Raw genomic sequence first — 20,282 nt, forward strand, 5'->3', positions numbered from 1 at the left:
TTAGTACTATCAAGAGTATCATTTCACTTATAGTTACGAAAATAATCTTTTTTGAGGTGCGTGACTACTTTTTTTAATAAGTGTCGCTCCCAAAACTCAAATCATTAACTTTTTGGTCTTTCTGAAATCTAGTGAAACCTTGTATCACTAGACCAACATAAGTTACTACCTAGTTCTAGTGTAAAGGCTAATTTTTTGTTTTTTTAAAGGTCAATTTTCTTAATGGTATAGTTTTAGAAAAACAACAGAAGGATGTTGTAGATATTTTCATTATGAACTTGATAACACTAAAATTGTGAACTTCTATTAACAATAAAAGATGTTGTGAGAAAAATATGTCAAATAATTATGAGACTAAATTGAAAACAGAAAATAACTTAGAAGATAAATATAATATAATTTTCTATTATTATCACCATATATATATATATTAAATAAGATTCAATTATTCATATTAACTGTTTTCTCGATTTTTATTCGGTATTAACCCTGTGCCCACATGGAAGGATACAACTACTGGCCCAGTCAAAGGAGTATGCCTAATATATACAACAAGATGGACACAACGAGGGAAAACTACATATTTTAGTACCTATTTGGCCTCTAAGAATTGATTTTTGTGCTTAGAATCTGGTACATATATGCATAATAGAGTTTGTGGAAACTGGTCCATAGAATTAATGTTTGGGTCACAAGTGACCAAGGTTTTAAATTATAGATGTGGATACTGATTATAGTCATAGATTGATTTATAATCATATATCTGAACTATTTTACATCCATGTCATTTCATTGATTAATTTTCAGCACTATGGTTTTTCTGAGAACTAGAACAAATATATGCATAAGTCTCAGCCAATAATACCAATACTATATCCATATATAGCCAACATTTCTTCATAAATATTTCTCATTTCATTGGTGAATAGCATCCTTCGAGACGAGTGTGAAAACATTGGAAGCTTCTGTTATACCAACAATTGGTATCAGAGCTTCCAATGTTTTTACACTCGTATTCGAGAATAACTTCGGACTTACACCGGATGAGAACTCTACTAGCCCATTCACAATTTTCAATATCTCACTCATCTTCAGTCGACTCTTCAGGTTTTTAACCTAGCAATGGTTAGCTATTGCAGCAAGTCTCTAGGCTGACTTTACAATTTGTTTCTTATCAAGTCTTGGATCCAATATGAGTTGAAATTTCTTTCCATCTGGTGCAAGGTATGGCCTTATCCATTCCAACAAGTTCTGCTCACCCCTCAGGCGATTCCGATCTACAGGACGCCTGCCAGTTACGAGTTCATAGAAGAAGACACCGTAGCTCCATACATTGTTCTTCGACATGAGACGTCCCATTTGAAGATATTCAGGAGCTGCATATCCTAATGTACCTACAACCTGCACAATCAACCATACCCTTTACAAGTAGTGTATTTTGTTAAGTCCTATACCCTGTAATTGGATCCTAACTTATTATTCATGCATAACATATGTCACATTATCATTTATTTAGCACCATTAAAATCTAAAGACACCTAAACATTTAGGTCCTGCATTTTTTATGTTGAATTTCCCTCCCATTTGAGGTAGATAATCACTTGAAAAGATAAAACAGAATTTGCTATATGCATATGCTAACAATACCTAGTTATGAAATCATGGATTAATAGATAGCAAACAAAATTACGTTTGAAGTATTCAAATTTAGCTTCTCTGGTCCTTTTTCTTTATGGAAATGAGATAGGTAAATGTTCATAAAACAAGTTTCAGACAAGGCTTAATTCATGGGGGCGACGTAAAAAATGAAAGAGGGAGATGGGGTTTATCTTGCTTTTGGAATAGCTGGCCCCGGTGGGAGGCTTGTAGAACGGGCTATTAGCTTAGTAGTAGAGCACGTCCATGATAATTGCATCGTTGTGCCTGGGTTATGAGAGCTCTCAGCCACATGGATAGTTCAATATGCTCATCAGTGCCTGACCCTAAGATTGGATCATCCAAAACACATTAGCATGACGTACTTCTCCTATTCAAAGAAAGTTGTGCTATACACCTATTCCTGAAAATCCATTTCCTCATATCAGTGCGGTAAGCATTGAGAAAACTTTACTAATATCTGGAATGGGTCAATTAACATTATACGAGAACGAACTTAAGCATATTACTCTTTTAAATCCTTCAGAGATGACATAGCAAGTTTTTACTTATTAAACAATTCCACAAGAATAAGATATGGCATATCTATACTATACAATTGATCAAAATTTTCAATTTCTTCCCATAGAGTTTTCAGTTAAATAAAGAATTCAGAAACTATGAGATTACCTTGACTTGACCAATAGAAATCTTCTTGCAACTAGGCAATGCGATATATGTATATGATTTATTTCTTTTGCATCTACCTAGTAAATTTTCATTTTCACAATTTGCATACATTCTGTTTTAGATTCAAGGTTTGACACCTAAAGGGCATGAACAATAAACTGAGTTGTAATAGCTGCATGTAGCATTATTGACTTATCAACAACTATCCAACCTTAAAAAGACTTTTAGTTTCGAGTAAGGATAATCTCCAGTATTGGGAAACAACTACTATAAAAGCAAATGAAAAAAATAGTATGGTAAGATATTTTTATCTTTTTATATATAATGAAATAACATTTTTGTAATTGAAAAAAAAGGAAAAACAAGAACTATCCTCTCCAATATCGGAGAAGATCCTTATTCTTTAGATTCCCTTTTAATTGGTTAATGAAAAGAAGTGAAGGTTTGTTGTGTATGTATATCACTATAAATATGATGTTTAAATTAGGACCATTCAAATAAAACTCAACACATGACTTCATCTATTTCTAACTCAGTTAATCTAGTTGAAACATTAAGCAAGGCAAGGTTGCAAGGTTGATACTTGAAATCATTGATTTTGATATGTGGGAATATTAATAAAATATCAAGCAAAACCAATTCATTCTTTGTGCAAGCAAACTACTATTAGAATGTAAACAAAGTAACAAATCCTATACAAGGCAACACAAGGGTAATAAACTAGTTCTTAATACACTTACATACATGCTTGATAACCACCAAGGTGTTGTTCCGTAAGATCCCCAGAAAGACTAAAAGGTAAAAAGTTTGATTCCTAAGAACAACACTTACTGGAAGCGGCAACCACATACCCTGAAAGTGATTAGTTCATTGCCTATTGGGTAAGGGAATACCCATGGTAGTATAAAAAATACACGTTTTGATAACACTAGATTAACCTTACAAGTTACAAACCAGATCAAAAGCCCAGTTATATGCCATAAAATTATACATCTTATGCTAAGGGTACCAATATACAACATAACCCACAGATAATATCATCATATACAGACTATGCTTACTAGGAAAAGGTTGCACTAGAACAAGTTTTTAGAGTGGGAAAATATAAGTATATCTACCTTACTTTCATCTTAAGCTTAACCTACTTAAGTTTAATGACAAATACACACAATCACTTATTCACTTTAAAAACAAGATTACTTTGGAGAAACCTTATATTATACTTGTAATGTAACTCTCATGCATGGCCTACTATACGTTTGAACTTCCCATCTTTGTTTCTATCCTCATCATCCTTTTGAGAAGTTCCATTTCCAACTTCACTCTTGGCATGGTGGTTTTCATTTGCAACACTTGTTGGGTTATTGGTTTTGAGCTTGCTTTCTATTACTTTTCCCTTATTACCAACATGGTTTCTTTGCTCTTGGCCATATATGCCACCAAGCCCTATGGCCCTTGACTCCACCAAGTGAGAGGTCACCACTATGATTGTGAGAAACAATGCTATGAACTTCATCTTCAAGTGCTTTCTACAAGTGCAAATGAAGGATGGCTTTATATTGTATTGTATAGAGAGAACTACCTTTATGCTCTATTATGAAAAATATATTAAAGGTTTGATTGATATTATGTTTATTTTCTTGTTTCCCAAATATCATGTACAAATATAGTAAGATTATCTCTTGAATGAAACAACTATTTAGATAAAGTTTTTCTCAAAATGATAACTAATATAGTTTAAATGATTGATATTATAAGTAAATTTTATCAAACTAGATCCACTTTCTGGAGCATCATATGACTATCAATAATATGGTGTTGGCAATGAACAAAATATATTCTACTCTAATAAGATCCATTTTCAATAAAATCTTGGAGATTGTGAAGGTGAAATAGTGGATTTGGATTAGAGAAAAAACTGATAACATAGTTATGGATTACTATTGGATTATTGAAAGTGAGTTTGCATAAATATGACATGTACTTTCACTAGGAATTTAATTATCAAATTCAAGCAATGACAATGGATGCAAATCTTGTTAATATAATGGCATAAAAAAGTGGAATTATATGTATGTAGATGTAGATAGTTAGAGGGGTCAAATAAGAGGAACGGGATTCTGTGCTTTAGTTCCTATCTTTGTGTTCCAACCCAATCATTTTTTGTCAACAAATAAAAATAACACTTTATTTTAATTTTATTTTATAAAAATAAAATATTAAATTCATATATTTAAATATAAATGGTACGGGACAGGATTGAGGATACCAAGTTAGGACAGGTGATCCTAATTCCAAATCAGATTATGAGAATCTTTGGGCACATTATGGCTCAACGGTTCATTGGACTTCTTTCTGTTTTTTCTTTATTTATTATTCTTTTTTTGTTAGTGGGCTTAAGATTTTTATTACTATTTTTTTATAATATGATCTTAGGTTACCTACCTGTGAAAGCTATAGTAGTGGGCTTAAGATTTTATTACTATTTTTTTATAATATTTCTATTTTAAATTATATTAATGTAAAATATTAGACAAGTGCAACATGAAATAATATCCTAATCCACTGAAATTATAGGAGGATGCATGATTAAACTCAAATATCTTTTACAATCTTCATCTTTCAAGAATGCATAAATATTTAAAGGATACCGGTCTATGACTACAACTCAATTATCACAAGGATTTAATATGCTTGTAGGAATAATATATGTAAGTGTTTTTTTTATAGTACGAGTATATCATTTATTATTCATTGTTAATCATTATTAACTATCAAACAAAGTAATATAAGTTAATAGAGAATTATGTAGTGACACTAGGGCTGGAAACAAGTCAAATTGAGTTCAACCAGTAGAGTTCAGCTCGATAAGGATTTGTTTGGCTCGAAACTCGACTTGAGTTCGAAACGAACTATGTTTCCAGCTCAAATTTGGGTCGATTGAATTTCGTCAACTATTAAATTCAACTCGGTAGCACGAATTGGTTTGGTTCGTTAAGAGTTCATGAACTTTTATTTCAACTCATTAGCTCAATTGAATCAATTTATCAACTCAAATGATGATTATTTATTTATTATATATAAAATTAAATATTCTCTATATATATATATATATAATATACATATTTATAGATATATATAGACGAGACAACTCACAAATTTAATGTGTCAAACTGTACTTGATTCAAGTTCAATTCATTTGGCTCATGAGCGAAGCTTATTGAATCAAATAATAAGTCGAATTTTGAACAAATATCGAATTTGTTCTCATTGTGAGCCCTATCCTTCAACTCCATTTTATATTATTTAAAATATATGTTAAGTAATCAGCTGGTTGGTTTATCAAACACTCTCATCCCTTACTTTTTAGCCCTTTACTGGTTTTTTAGATTATATCAATTGTGTCTAACACAGAATGCATTAAAAAGTGTGTTCAGGTAAAGAATTGACATTTGATGACTATGATATAATATCTTTATTTTTTCTGTTGAAGAGAAGAGTATTTATTACTAATAGTTAGCTCAAGCCAAATCGGTTGAGCTGCAAAATTTTCTGAAACCAAGGTTTCCACAAATTCACTTGACATAGTAAATTTAGTCATAACAAATTCCCATATAAAAGAGTGTAAAGGGGTCAATGCTTCTTCTTAGGAAGCATGGAGAGGAATTAATAGAGGCATGGTACGGGACAGGATTGAGGATACCAAGTTAGGACAGGTGATCCTAATTCCAAATCAGATTATGAGAATCTTTGGGCACATTATGGCTCAACGGTTCATTGGACTTCTTTCTGTTTTTTCTTTATTTATTATTCTTTTTTTGTTAGTGGGCTTAAGATTTTTATTACTATTTTTTTATAATATGATCTTAGGTTACCTACCTGTGAAAGCTATAGTAGTGGGCTTAAGATTTTATTACTATTTTTTTATAATATTTCTATTTTAAATTATATTAATGTAAAATATTAGACAAGTGCAACATGAAATAATATCCTAATCCACTGAAATTATAGGAGGATGCATGATTAAACTCAAATATCTTTTACAATCTTCATCTTTCAAGAATGCATAAATATTTAAAGGATACCGGTCTATGACTACAACTCAATTATCACAAGGATTTAATATGCTTGTAGGAATAATATATGTAAGTGTTTTTTTTATAGTACGAGTATATCATTTATTATTCATTGTTAATCATTATTAACTATCAAACAAAGTAATATAAGTTAATAGAGAATTATGTAGTGACACTAGGGCTGGAAACAAGTCAAATTGAGTTCAACCAGTAGAGTTCAGCTCGATAAGGATTTGTTTGGCTCGAAACTCGACTTGAGTTCGAAACGAACTATGTTTCCAGCTCAAATTTGGGTCGATTGAATTTCGTCAACTATTAAATTCAACTCGGTAGCACGAATTGGTTTGGTTCGTTAAGAGTTCATGAACTTTTATTTCAACTCATTAGCTCAATTGAATCAATTTATCAACTCAAATGATGATTATTTATTTATTATATATAAAATTAAATATTCTCTATATATATATATATATAATATACATATTTATAGATATATATAGACGAGACAACTCACAAATTTAATGTGTCAAACTGTACTTGATTCAAGTTCAATTCATTTGGCTCATGAGCGAAGCTTATTGAATCAAATAATAAGTCGAATTTTGAACAAATATCGAATTTGTTCTCATTGTGAGCCCTATCCTTCAACTCCATTTTATATTATTTAAAATATATGTTAAGTAATCAGCTGGTTGGTTTATCAAACACTCTCATCCCTTACTTTTTAGCCCTTTACTGGTTTTTTAGATTATATCAATTGTGTCTAACACAGAATGCATTAAAAAGTGTGTTCAGGTAAAGAATTGACATTTGATGACTATGATATAATATCTTTATTTTTTCTGTTGAAGAGAAGAGTATTTATTACTAATAGTTAGCTCAAGCCAAATCGGTTGAGCTGCAAAATTTTCTGAAACCAAGGTTTCCACAAATTCACTTGACATAGTAAATTTAGTCATAACAAATTCCCATATAAAAGAGTGTAAAGGGGTCAATGCTTCTTCTTAGGAAGCATGGAGAGGAATTAATAGAGGCATGTGGGTGGGGCATATAGTGAGAACTATGAACAAAATGATAATGTGAACTTGAGAACCAACTCATATGATCAGTGGAATTCACGTGCAACGTGAACAAAGGGAGTCAAATCAAATAATTATGATCCACAACATGGCTCTTGGGATGCAAACAAATGTTTTCAATTGTGGTTGCGGTCGTTATTACAGTCGCAGGTACTATAATTGCGGTCGGCCGTTGCAAACGCGACCGTTGCGATCTGAACTATTTTGACATTAATGCGGTCTAATGCTATCAAAATACGGTTCAATACAGTCCAAATACGGTCTCATACAGTTACATTGCGGTTGTTGTGGTCACATAACTGTCATTCGGTAACACGACTTTTAATACACATTACACATAATAGATAGCAAACTCATCCTATGGCCCAAACCTCATGTGCACCATGTCCCTTGCTTGGCCTGCAATGCCCTAATAAGCTTCCTCACTCATTATGAACCTTATCACATATTATTTTGCACAACTACTGTGCCTTATCTAGTTACTAGATTCACTATTAAGCCATGCACAAGTACAAAATTTGTTGTTGCATGAACCGTGTAGCATGCATGTATCATGTTTATCTTAAATAAAATTTTGTGTACATACTAGATTCCTTGACAATACTTCGTTAGCCATAGGATCTATGAAGAGCTGTTACATCAACATATGCACCGATATGATATAATGGCTAGATATTTATGCAAGGTGTGAAGAAAGTAACAATGATAACATTGTTCTATAGAACTCTATACAAGATAAACATGAAGACCTTTTTTTAAAGCTAGTATAAGGTTTTAAATCATAGATTAATTAATGCAACCACTATTGCAATTGTGACTTAAAACCGTGATAGTAGGTTGTTGGATGAGAGTCATAAGGAAAGGTTCAAGGAATAGAGTAAAAGAGGTTGTTCGAGTCTCACTCATAACAAAATACTAATATCCTAACATTTACCTAGCAAAAGTAGGTTATTGGATATAAATAGGAAGAGAAAATAAATAGTATGTGACCATATTTTCTATAAGAAATGGAGTTCTATTTTTATTAATCCACATATTCATCCAGATTTCCCTTGATTTGGTAATTTTAGTTAGCTACCAGAAACTAATTTTTATGGAGAAAAAAGAGCTTACGTTAATTTGGCCGAGTCTATTTAAGCCAATGTCTGACCTATTTCTATCCTTACTATGCAGTGCTATCTTTGGCCTGTCTCACACCTCAAAGAACAATACTATTGACAGTTTACTGCAAATGATGTGTCAAACTGGACATGCTATTCCTTTCAACCAACCAACATAACCCTTATTTGTCTGATAGAGGATGAATAATATGCTGGTTTTCAATCATCTTTCTGAGCCACTTGCTTCTAAGAAAAAGCTTAATGTTATTTTAAAATTTGAAACAATAAATTGATATATTCCATTCATGGGGTGGAAGGTTGAAAGTGAAACCAGTAAAAATCAATATCCTAGTTAAAGGTGAATATCCTAGTTAAGATTTCTAATACATATATAGTCATTAGGTTACCTTAATAACCCTGGAAATCATACTAGTTCGAGTGTATTATGTATCACTACAATGTAAAGAAAGGCTTCTAACTATTTGGAGAAAAATCATGATCAGCATAAGTGTGATGCTTATAGACTATTATAAGCATAATACCTATACATAGGGAAAAATATGAAGACATATGTAACACATTATATTTAAAGACAAGTGTATTTATATTTTTTGGTACTATCATTTTTGACTAAATTTTACTTAGAACTAAAGTTTTAATGTGTTATCAAGAGTTTATTAATTGTGTCTCTACATATATACGTCTTCAGACAAGCCTCTTAGAGTGTCTAATGATTATGTTACCCATGCAAGAATCACTGGTAACTCAAACCTAATGACTATGTTCTAAGAATTATTGAACTTTTATACCAAAAAGGTGTAGGGAATCAAAGTGTTCAGGGTAAAGAACAGTAACTGCCACTCTTCTCTCTGCAACTCAATATATTTTCTTTTTATTCCATAGTTCCATACCTTATACAATAATGCATAGTCATAATAGCCCATTTCTTGAGAAAGACATAGATAGTGAAAATCATCACAAACCCATGTGAGAGATGGGTAGCTACTAGAAGACTGAAAAAATAATACTGTACGGATAGTACATCATTTACTTTAGTCAATTTAATAAAATGAATGCTTTGACCAACATGCTCACAAATCATGGATTACTAATGATAAGTAGTTAGCTGAAACCAATCCAGATGGAAATAATAGATTCACATCAAGACATGCTTAGAAAAAAAGTTGCTGACAAAATAGACAGCAGTATCCAATTCTATGAACAGAAATCAGTTGTCCACATTCTTGTCCCCATTTGTGTATTTGTCCAATTAAAAAATGTCTTTAATTAAAAAGAAAAGTCATAAAAATAGAAACTAATATTTTTATATTTTTTGGTGGAATTTAATTGACTAAAGACAGATAAACAATATCTTTTTCAGAAAACGGGATCTATGTTCCTATCCTACATACTGAAAGTGAGTGATTAACTTAGTTTTTCCATATCATACATTAAACATACCAATCAAGTTAGTTTCACTACATTGATAGATAAAAAAGGCAATCCGAAATTCCCCTATATGGAACTATAGTAGATAATCTTATCTTACATTTACAAGAGACCAACTCCATAACTCGAACATGTAACTAAACTGTACCAAGGATCAAACCAAGTAATCCAAAATACAAGGTGCACTAAATTTCATCTTTATCTAACATGCTATATTATGATGTCACTAAGCCTATTTCCAATATTCTCTCATTGATGTTCGTAACACTTAGTACTAGCAGTACAAATTTTCAAGAATAACGACTCACTAAATCTGAAACCACTTAGAACAAAGTGATGTATATATAATATATCTATATATATCCCATGTATTAGACATAAGTGGGTTTGCACTTCACCCAAGAAACTTATCCCATCCCTCATTCATATCTTATCTTTTGCTCCAAAGTTGTGGGGTCTATAACTTTAATAACTTCGAAAGGTCAGTGATCAAGAACCACACCCTTCAAGAATTATAGAGAAAGAAAGTCCTTACTTCCTGAGAAGGATATTACTCTAATTAATTATACCTAGATTTGAACATTAAATCATAAACCCATTACATAAAAAATCATAATCATGTGACTTCTTAAAATAATAATATGGTCCTTAAATAATTTCTAACCATTAAGGCAATAACATGTATGCAAAATAGCAAACTCCCATAAAGAAAAGACAATACTTTCCTCTCTAAACACATATAATTGAGAAGCATGTTGGTACAGTTTCGTATCAAGGTGCAATGCTCCAAAGCTGAAGGTCAATAACTACATATATATTGTATACTGAATATTATTCGAATTATATTGGATGCAAAACTTTAAGATGCATTCATGAGCAATGAAAATTGTGTAAATAAAAATGATGATGTTCATTTAAGTGTGAGAGTAGCATTAGGAGGTTTGAAAGAACTTATTTATACTTATCAAACATGTATATTTAAGTCAGTGTTTTGGAAGAGCATGTAATATAGTTTATGCCCTTACTATATTCTCTTTTTAACTCATTTCAATAAACTTATAAAAAAAAGCTTATGAAACAGGCTAAAAAAACTTATAAGAAGGTCATGAGTGATAAATGTTTATTAAATAAGCATTTGATTATGTTGTTTACTTAAATACGTACCTACAACATCGTTTTATATTTGTTGTTTACTGCCTAACACAACATTCACCTTTTATCCGAACTTAGGACCGATTATGTATAGCATCAAACACAAGAATTGACACTATCCAATCCCATGCTGCAATTATATAAACCTTTTCATAGTCAAAGAACTTGATGTACTTTTTTCTCTCTTTCTCACCTCCCCTTCTCTCTGGGCACATAACAAAGAACTATGAAGGGCAAGTTTCTGAGAGGGTGTCTTAACAAGTGGAAGAAAATGGGAAGTCATATCATACCTTGTGCTGCCTATGAGTATTGCTGTCATTGGGCAATGTGGTCCTCCAAGCATGAAAGTTGCTTCATCCCAAATGATGTCCCAAAGGGTCATTTGGTTGTCTATGTGGGAGAGAACCACAAGAGATTTGTCATCAGGATTGCAATACTCAATCATCCACTCTTCAAAGCCTTGCTGGATCAAGCTCGGGAAGAATATGATTTCACTGCAGCAGACTCAAAGCTTTGTATTCCTTGTGATGAGCATCTTTTCCTCAGTGTCCTCCGTTGTGCATCCTCACCACAGAAGGAGAGGGTGTTTTTGTGTCTCTGAGAAAGATTTCTCACTTTCTTAAACGATTGTTGTCCAATCCTGGTAAAAGCCTTTTTGCTTGTGTGGTGGTAAAGTTACGTATATCTAACCTCCTCAGGCTCTACTAGGTGGGAGGGGTGTGCACTTGGCCATCGATATTAGAAAGTGAGAAATCATCTTTTGAATCATTAGTTCATGCTGTTGAAGCTCTAACAGGTAATGATGATATATCTGTAGCTATGATATGTTGTAACTTGATTGAGGTTAAGTGTCATGTAGCTCACCAATGTAAATCAATTCGTTCAGGACAATGCAGAAAGGACCCTGTTCTATCTTTTCTTCTTTAGCTCGTATCAACATTTAAGATGCAGAGTTTGTAAATTTATGAAACTAAAAGCATTTTTCCAAATTCCAACAATTGTAAGTTAGTTAACTAGCGCTATAGAACCAACAGATCAATGCATTAATGACTAAATACTTAGTATGGTATACTTAAAACTGGCTCAGATTGAACTGAAAAAAATAATGCAAATCTGAAATGGCATGTAAATAAGATTATAGAATCATAGAGGAATGTTGACAGATTAATTTCAACAGCCATAGAAGATATATAGCTAAAACACACTGTTCCAGTTCTGGGCTAGAAACTATAGCAACAACAATACACTGTGTTTTTTCCCTGTTCTTGTAGATGATACCCAACTTGTGACATAAATTGTCCAAAAAATAAAATAGAACAAAACACAAGATAAACAAATCACAACGTAATTCAATGCTGCATGGAGGAAAATCCTTACCATTCTTCATTTCTCAAACATTGTAATTTCAGACTATCATCATTCATCACCAACATATATTGTGTGAGCTAATTGAATGACTCTGTGAATAATATACAGATGAAGTATACTCATTCAAAATATACACAAGAAGCATATTGGCCTTCTAGTAAAGTACATTCAACACATAGTTGGTGACAAAACTAAAGAATGGCGGGGTTGGTTAACAGGGACTGCAAAAAGTGGGAGACATAGACCAGTGAAAGGTTGATGCTAATATAAACTATCATCAAATCACCACCATCTACTATCATCTATGACCTTCTTCAATCATCCCCTGCAATTCTCGCAGCCCAAACCTTCTACCCTGTAGATTTGCATCCCTATACCTGGCTGCAAAGTAAAACATAAGCCAAACAACCATGAAGTAAACCTCCATTGTCGACTGAAACATCTTAGCAAAAGACCTCCCACAAACACGGCCTAAAATCCATCTCATAAGTGACCCACAGATTACACCTTCCAAGCATTTTATCTGGAATGCTTGGTTAAACATCGTAGATATCAAGTAGCAACCTTCCTTCACAATCTCCCTACCACTCCTCCTAGAGTCTACAACGGCAACCCAAGCATCAACAGAAAATATAAAAGCCACAAAGGTATCAACCAAAGCCCAAGTAAACAAAAACCCTGAAATCTCTTTCTCGAACCCTCTCACCCATGGCGACATAACCGAAAATGGCATCAATTTCAACCTAACAAACAGCTTGAAAAACGAGTACTGATCTTCAATTTCACCGAAATACCACAAACCAATAAGCTGAGTCAATGCATCCCTAACAGCCCATTTCATAAGAATAAACCCTGAAAGCCTTTTAAGACCTAACCTTGAACCATCCAAAACCGAACCAGTGATAGAACTAAACCTCCCCACAAGATCATTAACAACAGCAACAAAAACAACACCTAATACCCACGAATATGTAACAAGAAAAACCAGTATCACCCACCCATATGCCGCAGATAAAAAACTCACAAGAAAGAACAAAGCTGCAGCATCTCTACGACCCATTTCAATTCCCTTCACCAAGAATTGAAAGTCAACGCCTTTTCCCATTTCTCGTTGACCATTTTCCAAATCCCCATTTCTCTCTTTCTCTTCCTTGTTCTTATCAAAATCACTATCAATGTTCCCTTTCTCCTCATTATCATTGCTCATCTCTTTATCTTCATCTTCTTCATCCAACGATAGCGCTTTACTCTCCTTGAACGTGATTCCAGAACGAACAATTGTAGAAACCCTAATTCCATCATCAATTACATGATCAGAAAACCCTGATTCGTGATTGAAGGGTCCAAAAGCAACGAAGCTTCCATTAACCGGTGGTTTCGAATTTGATCCGAACAAACTCCGTACATCATCTTCGTCGCCGGAGAAAAAATCATCATCTAGGGTTCCGACGCGTGTGAGATGAAGAAACGGCCGTCTCCGACGATGAACGGCGAGATCACTCCGGCGGTGGTTGTTCGCAGCTCCGGCAAGGTCAATTCGAGATAGAAGAGCCTTAAGCGAAGGATCACGGTCGATGAAGGTGGTAACTTGATAGGTTCCATTTTCAACTAGGGTTCGAAAAGAGAGAATGAGAAGAGAGAGAAAGAGGAATGTGATGAGGTTAGAAGAGAAGGAATAAGAAGCTTCTCGAAGAAGTTGTGAGGTAGAACGTAGATTCTGAAGCCGAGGGTGGTGATCGGTCATCGCGGTGGTGGTGACGGTGGCGACGGTGGTTCTGAGATTTTGTGGTTTTTTATTTTTATTTTTATTTTGAGATTTCAAAGTTTCGTCTTTGTTATAGTCTTATCTTTTGGGGAGGTGTTTCACGCGCGAGTGAAGGAGAGTGGGTTTGACGCTCTAGTGAAAAGGAATTAGATTGGTATGAGTCGTGGTCATGAATGGTGATGGGATTGAATGGATGAGACTTTTACATCTAAGATTATTATTACTGTATTTTTTTTTTTTCTGTTTTATTAAAAGTATTTTCTCACTCTTAAAGTAAGGAATTATATTATTCATAAAAAATAAATTTTTAACATTTTGATCCTCTTGAAGATCACATAAGTTTTCTACTATCAGACCAATCTATTTCTACTATCAGACCAATCTATTGTTGATATTACTGTAACTAATTTAAATAAGGTTCTATTTGAGGTAAACTATTATATATTATTACATTAAAAAGTTTTGTTTATTTTTTATTTTCAAGCCTTACCTTATATTATATAACCCTCCTTTTTAAAATATATAAAATAAAATAAAATTTGTCTTCTATCCATTATAACAGTGAAATATGAATGATGATTATTTAATTTTACGTTTATTAATGAAGAATTTTCATACACATGATAAAAATTAGACGCATCAAATTATGTTTAAAAATTGTCATCTACAAATTGTTTGGGTTGATGTTTTTAAACACTAGACCATAAAATATTTTGGTTTAGGTCCAACCTATTAAATTAATGTACTAAATATATATTACAAATATTCTTATAACTAATTATATGTTATTATTATATAATAATAATATAATATGTATGTCAACAAAATACCTTTTGGAGTGAAAGAAAACCACACATTATCCGAAACACAGTGGAATAATATTTAGGGATGACAATCGAATCAGAACATATGAGTACTAATCTAAACTCAACCGAATTTAACGATAAAAAATTCACTTTAACAAAGTTTAGATTTGAGTTTTCCATGATATCAAATATTAAATTTAGGTTGTATTTGGTATAGGTGATATTCGACCACAAACCTGATTTATATATTAAATGTGAAACTAATAACTATCCTATATAAATATATCACATACATACAGTCACACTCGAAATCAGATTCAAGTTCAAGTTCAGGTTCATGGTGGGTAATTGATTTGCATATTTCCATTCTATATGCCATCTTCCATGTAAAATCCAAAAGGGAATTGGTGTGTCAATCCAACCACATAGGCGTGTCCATGTTGAAAGTCACCTATAAGATTTCAGGTCTATAAGGAAACCATGACAAAAACATAATCTAAACAAGAAAACTCACTAATTTGGTATTGACAAAGACATCATCTTCTTTACACCTTCATCTACAAAATTTGTCTACTTTTTGTGTGATAATTGTCATTGCCCAAATCAAAAAGTCAAAGATTCGATTCCTGTGAACAACACTTACTAGGAGGGGCGACCATACACCCCGAATAAGATTAGTTGTTTACCCAAAAAGGATGAGAGATACCTTAGTAGTACCAAAAAAATTCCATATCACTTTGGTAAGTACTTCACATACTCCATATCATTTGATAGTACAAAAACCCATTAACCTATAAGTTCAAATTTTTGAGACATTTTGTCTAAGCACTCCAAACACCTCAATGTGCCTGAATCATATGCAAAGTGGTAACTGAATATAGTTCAACATTAGTGTTAACCAGCAATGAAACAGAATGAAAAATGCATGAGGCAGAGGGCAAAAGTGTTCAAGTTAAAAGAGAGTAATATTGTGTAACTTGCATAATAAGTAACCTATTTTTGTTGATAGAGTTAGTTGAGAAATCAGTTAGTTATCATTATTCTTAATTGCAATTGTATATAAAGGATTCATTGTAAGCTTTCAAGTTGAATCAATGAGTAATAGTTTCATTTTTACACAAATTCTCAATCTTTTGGTTTTGCCCTTTGGTTTCCTCTTCCATTTTAGTTTTCTTCATGCTCAAGCATGAGCATTTGCCACTTTCACAGCAGAGGATTGTACATAGAAATTTGACTCCTTTAATGAATTTGGTTTTTGAATTTTCAGCTACCTCATCTGCTGATATATGCCTTTTGTACAAAGTTCTGAATTAGTATACTCGGTCGTTTTTTTGGTATAATCAATATATACATCACTCTTTAAGTAAAGAACTAATCTCTCTCGGGATACGTGATTGTCCCTTGCTTTCAGGAATCGAACATTTGACATTTTAGTCTACCTGAGGATCCAATGGGGCCTTAATCACTAGACCAACACCTCGTTGATGTAGACTCGGTCATTTGTTACAATGTATGTAACATTCAATAGTTTTCCTTCATGAAAGTAGAGTAGTAGACTTAGTAGAAGTAGACAATTATAGTAACATTTATACAATTGTTACTTCTTTTAAGTTTCTATGACATGATAATAGTTAATCATTCTGAAGTAATTCAACACAACTACTTTCTAATTTTGTGAAGATAATATGCACCATAGAAACGTGCACCAAGAATTTCTTTATGGCAATTGCATCCTAATATTATCTATTGTGGTCTTTTTTTGTGGTAAAACTAAGCTTTTAATATTAATCTATACAAAAGCTTTCTTATAGATTTGAAAAATGTCATAGAGAAACTTCTTTGGGACCATTATTTAGTGTCACAAAAGGTTTAGAAGAATCAAATGAATACAAGAAATAACTACAGAAAATAGCAATATTTATGAGTAAAGTAGAAAATGCAGTAGTAAGAGGAGCACTTGTTTAATGTGGCATCTAAAATAGGATCAATGAGACAAACCAAAACTAAGCTTTTCATATTTATTTTCCATAGGCTTAACAAACAAAATGGTTATCAATGAACAAGAAAAATTACAAAGAAGACATATCCAAAAGTAACTAAGTAATGGAACTAAGAAATTGGAAGAGGAGCACCATTCCATTCTCCAAGGCATTCCAAAAGAGGATCAATAATTCTACCATGGCACATTGCTATGAATAGTTTGTCACATTCTTCACCTGGTGACCTTACCTTTTCTCCTGTTAGCAACTCACTCCCTAACTCCTCTCTCACAAACTTGTACAACGGGTAAGATCGGCATTCGATGATCTTGTTCGGAATTGTCGAATTACCACTCTCATATGCAGCCCTTGCACTCTCGACTTCTTTCGGCAAAATCACCTTTAACTCGTCCTCAAATGTTTCAATCTTTTGAAATATTGATGTGCTTAAGTCCTTCTCATTCTCTGCATTTGCTAGTGCATGATCCACTAGCACTTGCCGAAGTTTTTGCATCAAAGGGTATGTTGCACTGCAAGGGTCATCAATGTAGGTAAATACATGCTCTCTATCAACCACTTTGAGCAAATCTTTCTCACAAAACCTTGAAGGGTGGAGTTCACCATTGATTCCTGTGGTAAGAGTCCTCTTCGAAACTTGGCTAACCGTGTTCTTGACCGCGTTTTTCAAATTCTCCTCCAAATGCCTCAAGTCGATTGCTTGGCAAAGCGCAATCAAGAACGTTGAACTCATAAGCTGCAGGATCTCAATAGCTTCATTTGTTTTTCTAGAGGAAATCAAACCCAAAGAGTTCACATCTTGGTTGTGTTGCTCAGCACTTTGGACATGAGTTGTGACCGGATTCGCAAGATACTGAAGCTCGGAACAATATGAAGCCATCGCGATTTCAGCTCCCTTGAAACCATAGTCCAAGCTCGGATTTCTACTAGCGGTGAGATTTGAAGGCAACCCGTTGTTGTAAAAATCGTTGACAAGCTCGGAAAATTGCGCAAACATGAGTTTTCCGATCGATGCAAGAGCCAAACGTGTATTATCCATAGAGACTCCAATAGGAGTTCCTTGGAAATTACCACCATGCAAGGCCTTGTTTCTTGAAACATCAATCAAAGGGTTGTCATTGACAGAGTTAATCTCTCTCTCAATTGACTTTGTTGAGAATCTAATGACCTCAATAAGAGGACCAAGCCATTGTGGTGAAGTTCTAAGCGCGTAACGATCCTGTTTCGGTTTCTGCAAAGGATCAACCTCATGCAACTTCTTAGCATCTTTCATGTATGAACTTCCATCCAAAATGTGTTCCATAATTGCAGCAGCCTCAATCTGACCAGGATGGTGCTTCAACTTATGTGTCAAATGGTCAGTAAATTCGGGTTTTCCTTGCATCACTTCAGCAAAAATAGCTGATAAAACTTCAGCTAGCACACCTATAACATTTGCTTCAAATAGAACAATAGAAGCTAAGCCAGAACCAACAGCAGTGCCATTAACAAGTGCAAGTCCTTCCTTCGGCTGCAATTCGAAGAAACCAGAGTTGATACCAGCAACTTCGAAAGCTTGTTTAGCATTAAGAACCTCTCCTTTGGGTCCAATGGCCTTGGAATTTGGTCTTCCAGTTAATAAACCAGCAATGTAGGAAAGAGGGACAAGATCACCCGAAGCCGTTATCGTACCGCGAAGTGGTAAACAAGGGGTGATGTTGTTGTTAAGGAGTTTGGTAATGGCTTCTAAGATTTCAAATCTAATGCCAGAGTAGCCTTGAAGAAGAGTGTTGATTCTCACTAACATTGCTGCTCTTGTTGCACTTTGTGGCAATGTGTGAGTTGATTCTGTTCCATTTCCAAATATACCAGCATTCAAAAACCTGAACAAGAACAAAAAATTATGAGTTCTTAATCTTAAATTGTTACTCTTATACCATAATCCATGTAGGAGACATCATAGGATAATGTCACTATGACTTTCTATGAATTGAGACAAATGGGTTTGGTAAATGAAAATTTATTTCAATGCATACGTGACTAAAAATATAATTTTTTTGGTTCTACCAAAGATATTCCCTCACCTTTTTTTGGATAAGGAACTAATCCATTTCGGGGTGCATGGCTGCCCCTTCCAACAAGTGTCGTTATCAGAAATCGAACCATTAACCTTTTGGCCATCTTGAGAATCTAATAGGGTCTTACACCACTAGACCAACAGATAACTAAGAATATAATGAAAATGTTTTCTTGCCACCAAAAGTTGAACACCAATAAGGTGTACAAAGTTTTTTCCAATATAATTTAAGGAGGTGTGTTAAAAAAACATGCTAGAAATAGAGATAATTATGTACAATATCAGATAATTATGCAATCATTTTCTAGTACGTTGTATATTGTTAAATTTGTTAAAGATAGTAAACTTTTTATGCAAGTAATCTAGATAATTAGTTATTACCTTATAAGCTCCTTTTGCAAAGCACCACCTTGTTTAGTTCTTCTATGAGAAGTAGCACCAAAGCCAGTAGTGACACCATAACTATCTGTTCCATTATTCATACTCTCCATCACCCATTCACTACTTGCTTTCACACCAGCCCTAGCTGATTCCGATAGCTCTACTCGGACGCCTCGGTCCTTGGCGGCGATGGCAGCCACTTGAGATATGGTGAGTGTCTCGCCGCCAAGCTTGACCATAGGCTTCCGGTATTCAGCTACCATATGCTTCACCTCATCTAGGTGGCTACCCTTTAGTGACTCAGCAGCCACACCCCAATTGAGAGGGTCATTATTAATATTTGATCCATTAGTAGTAGTGCTTGTATTCAAGCATAATGAACCATTTTGGTAGTGGCCATTGGTTTTTGTTATAGCTTCCATTTTAATGAAAACTTTACCTTATAAATGTTCACTTATAAGTGTGTACCTTGAGAAATTGGAAAGAGAGAAAGAGAGAGAGTGGTAATAACTATTAAGGAGTTGAAGGAAAACTTTGGAGTTGTGGAATTCCTTGATGAAAGAAGAGAAAAAGGGGTTTATATATATATATAGAACATGTTTATATAGTACTATAATAAGATGCATGAACCTGGTACATGTGCAACAATTGCCTTACAACTTAAATTGGGTCCATACTCCATAGTTAATAGGGGCTCAATTTTTTATTTACACAAATAATTTCCATTT

The 20,282-nt window shown here is 33.6% G+C and overlaps 3 protein-coding genes across 3 annotated transcripts; 1 reads left to right on the plus strand and 2 right to left on the minus strand.

The window, feature by feature from the left end:
• LOC109356623 (indole-3-acetic acid-induced protein ARG7) lies at window positions 11,213–12,243 on the plus strand. Its single transcript, XM_019600036.1, has one exon. It carries the CDS (start codon window positions 11,408–11,410, stop codon window positions 11,780–11,782), a length of 375 nt encoding a protein of 124 aa, XP_019455581.1. The 5' UTR covers window positions 11,213–11,407; the 3' UTR covers window positions 11,783–12,243.
• LOC109356622 lies at window positions 12,512–14,484 on the minus strand. The gene has a single exon (XM_019600035.1). It carries the CDS (start codon window positions 14,291–14,293, stop codon window positions 12,848–12,850), a length of 1,446 nt encoding a protein of 481 aa, XP_019455580.1. The 5' UTR covers window positions 14,294–14,484; the 3' UTR covers window positions 12,512–12,847.
• On the minus strand, window positions 17,206–20,096 carry LOC109356621 (phenylalanine ammonia-lyase 1). The gene is made up of 2 exons (XM_019600034.1): window positions 19,555–20,096; window positions 17,206–18,979 (listed from the first exon to the last, which is right to left on the minus strand). Exons 1-2 carry the CDS (start codon window positions 19,974–19,976, stop codon window positions 17,230–17,232), a joined length of 2,172 nt encoding a protein of 723 aa, XP_019455579.1. The 5' UTR covers window positions 19,977–20,096; the 3' UTR covers window positions 17,206–17,229.

This window comes from Lupinus angustifolius, chromosome LG09, assembly GCF_001865875.1.
Source record: "Lupinus angustifolius cultivar Tanjil chromosome LG09, LupAngTanjil_v1.0, whole genome shotgun sequence".
Taxonomy (NCBI): domain Eukaryota; kingdom Viridiplantae; phylum Streptophyta; class Magnoliopsida; order Fabales; family Fabaceae; genus Lupinus; species Lupinus angustifolius.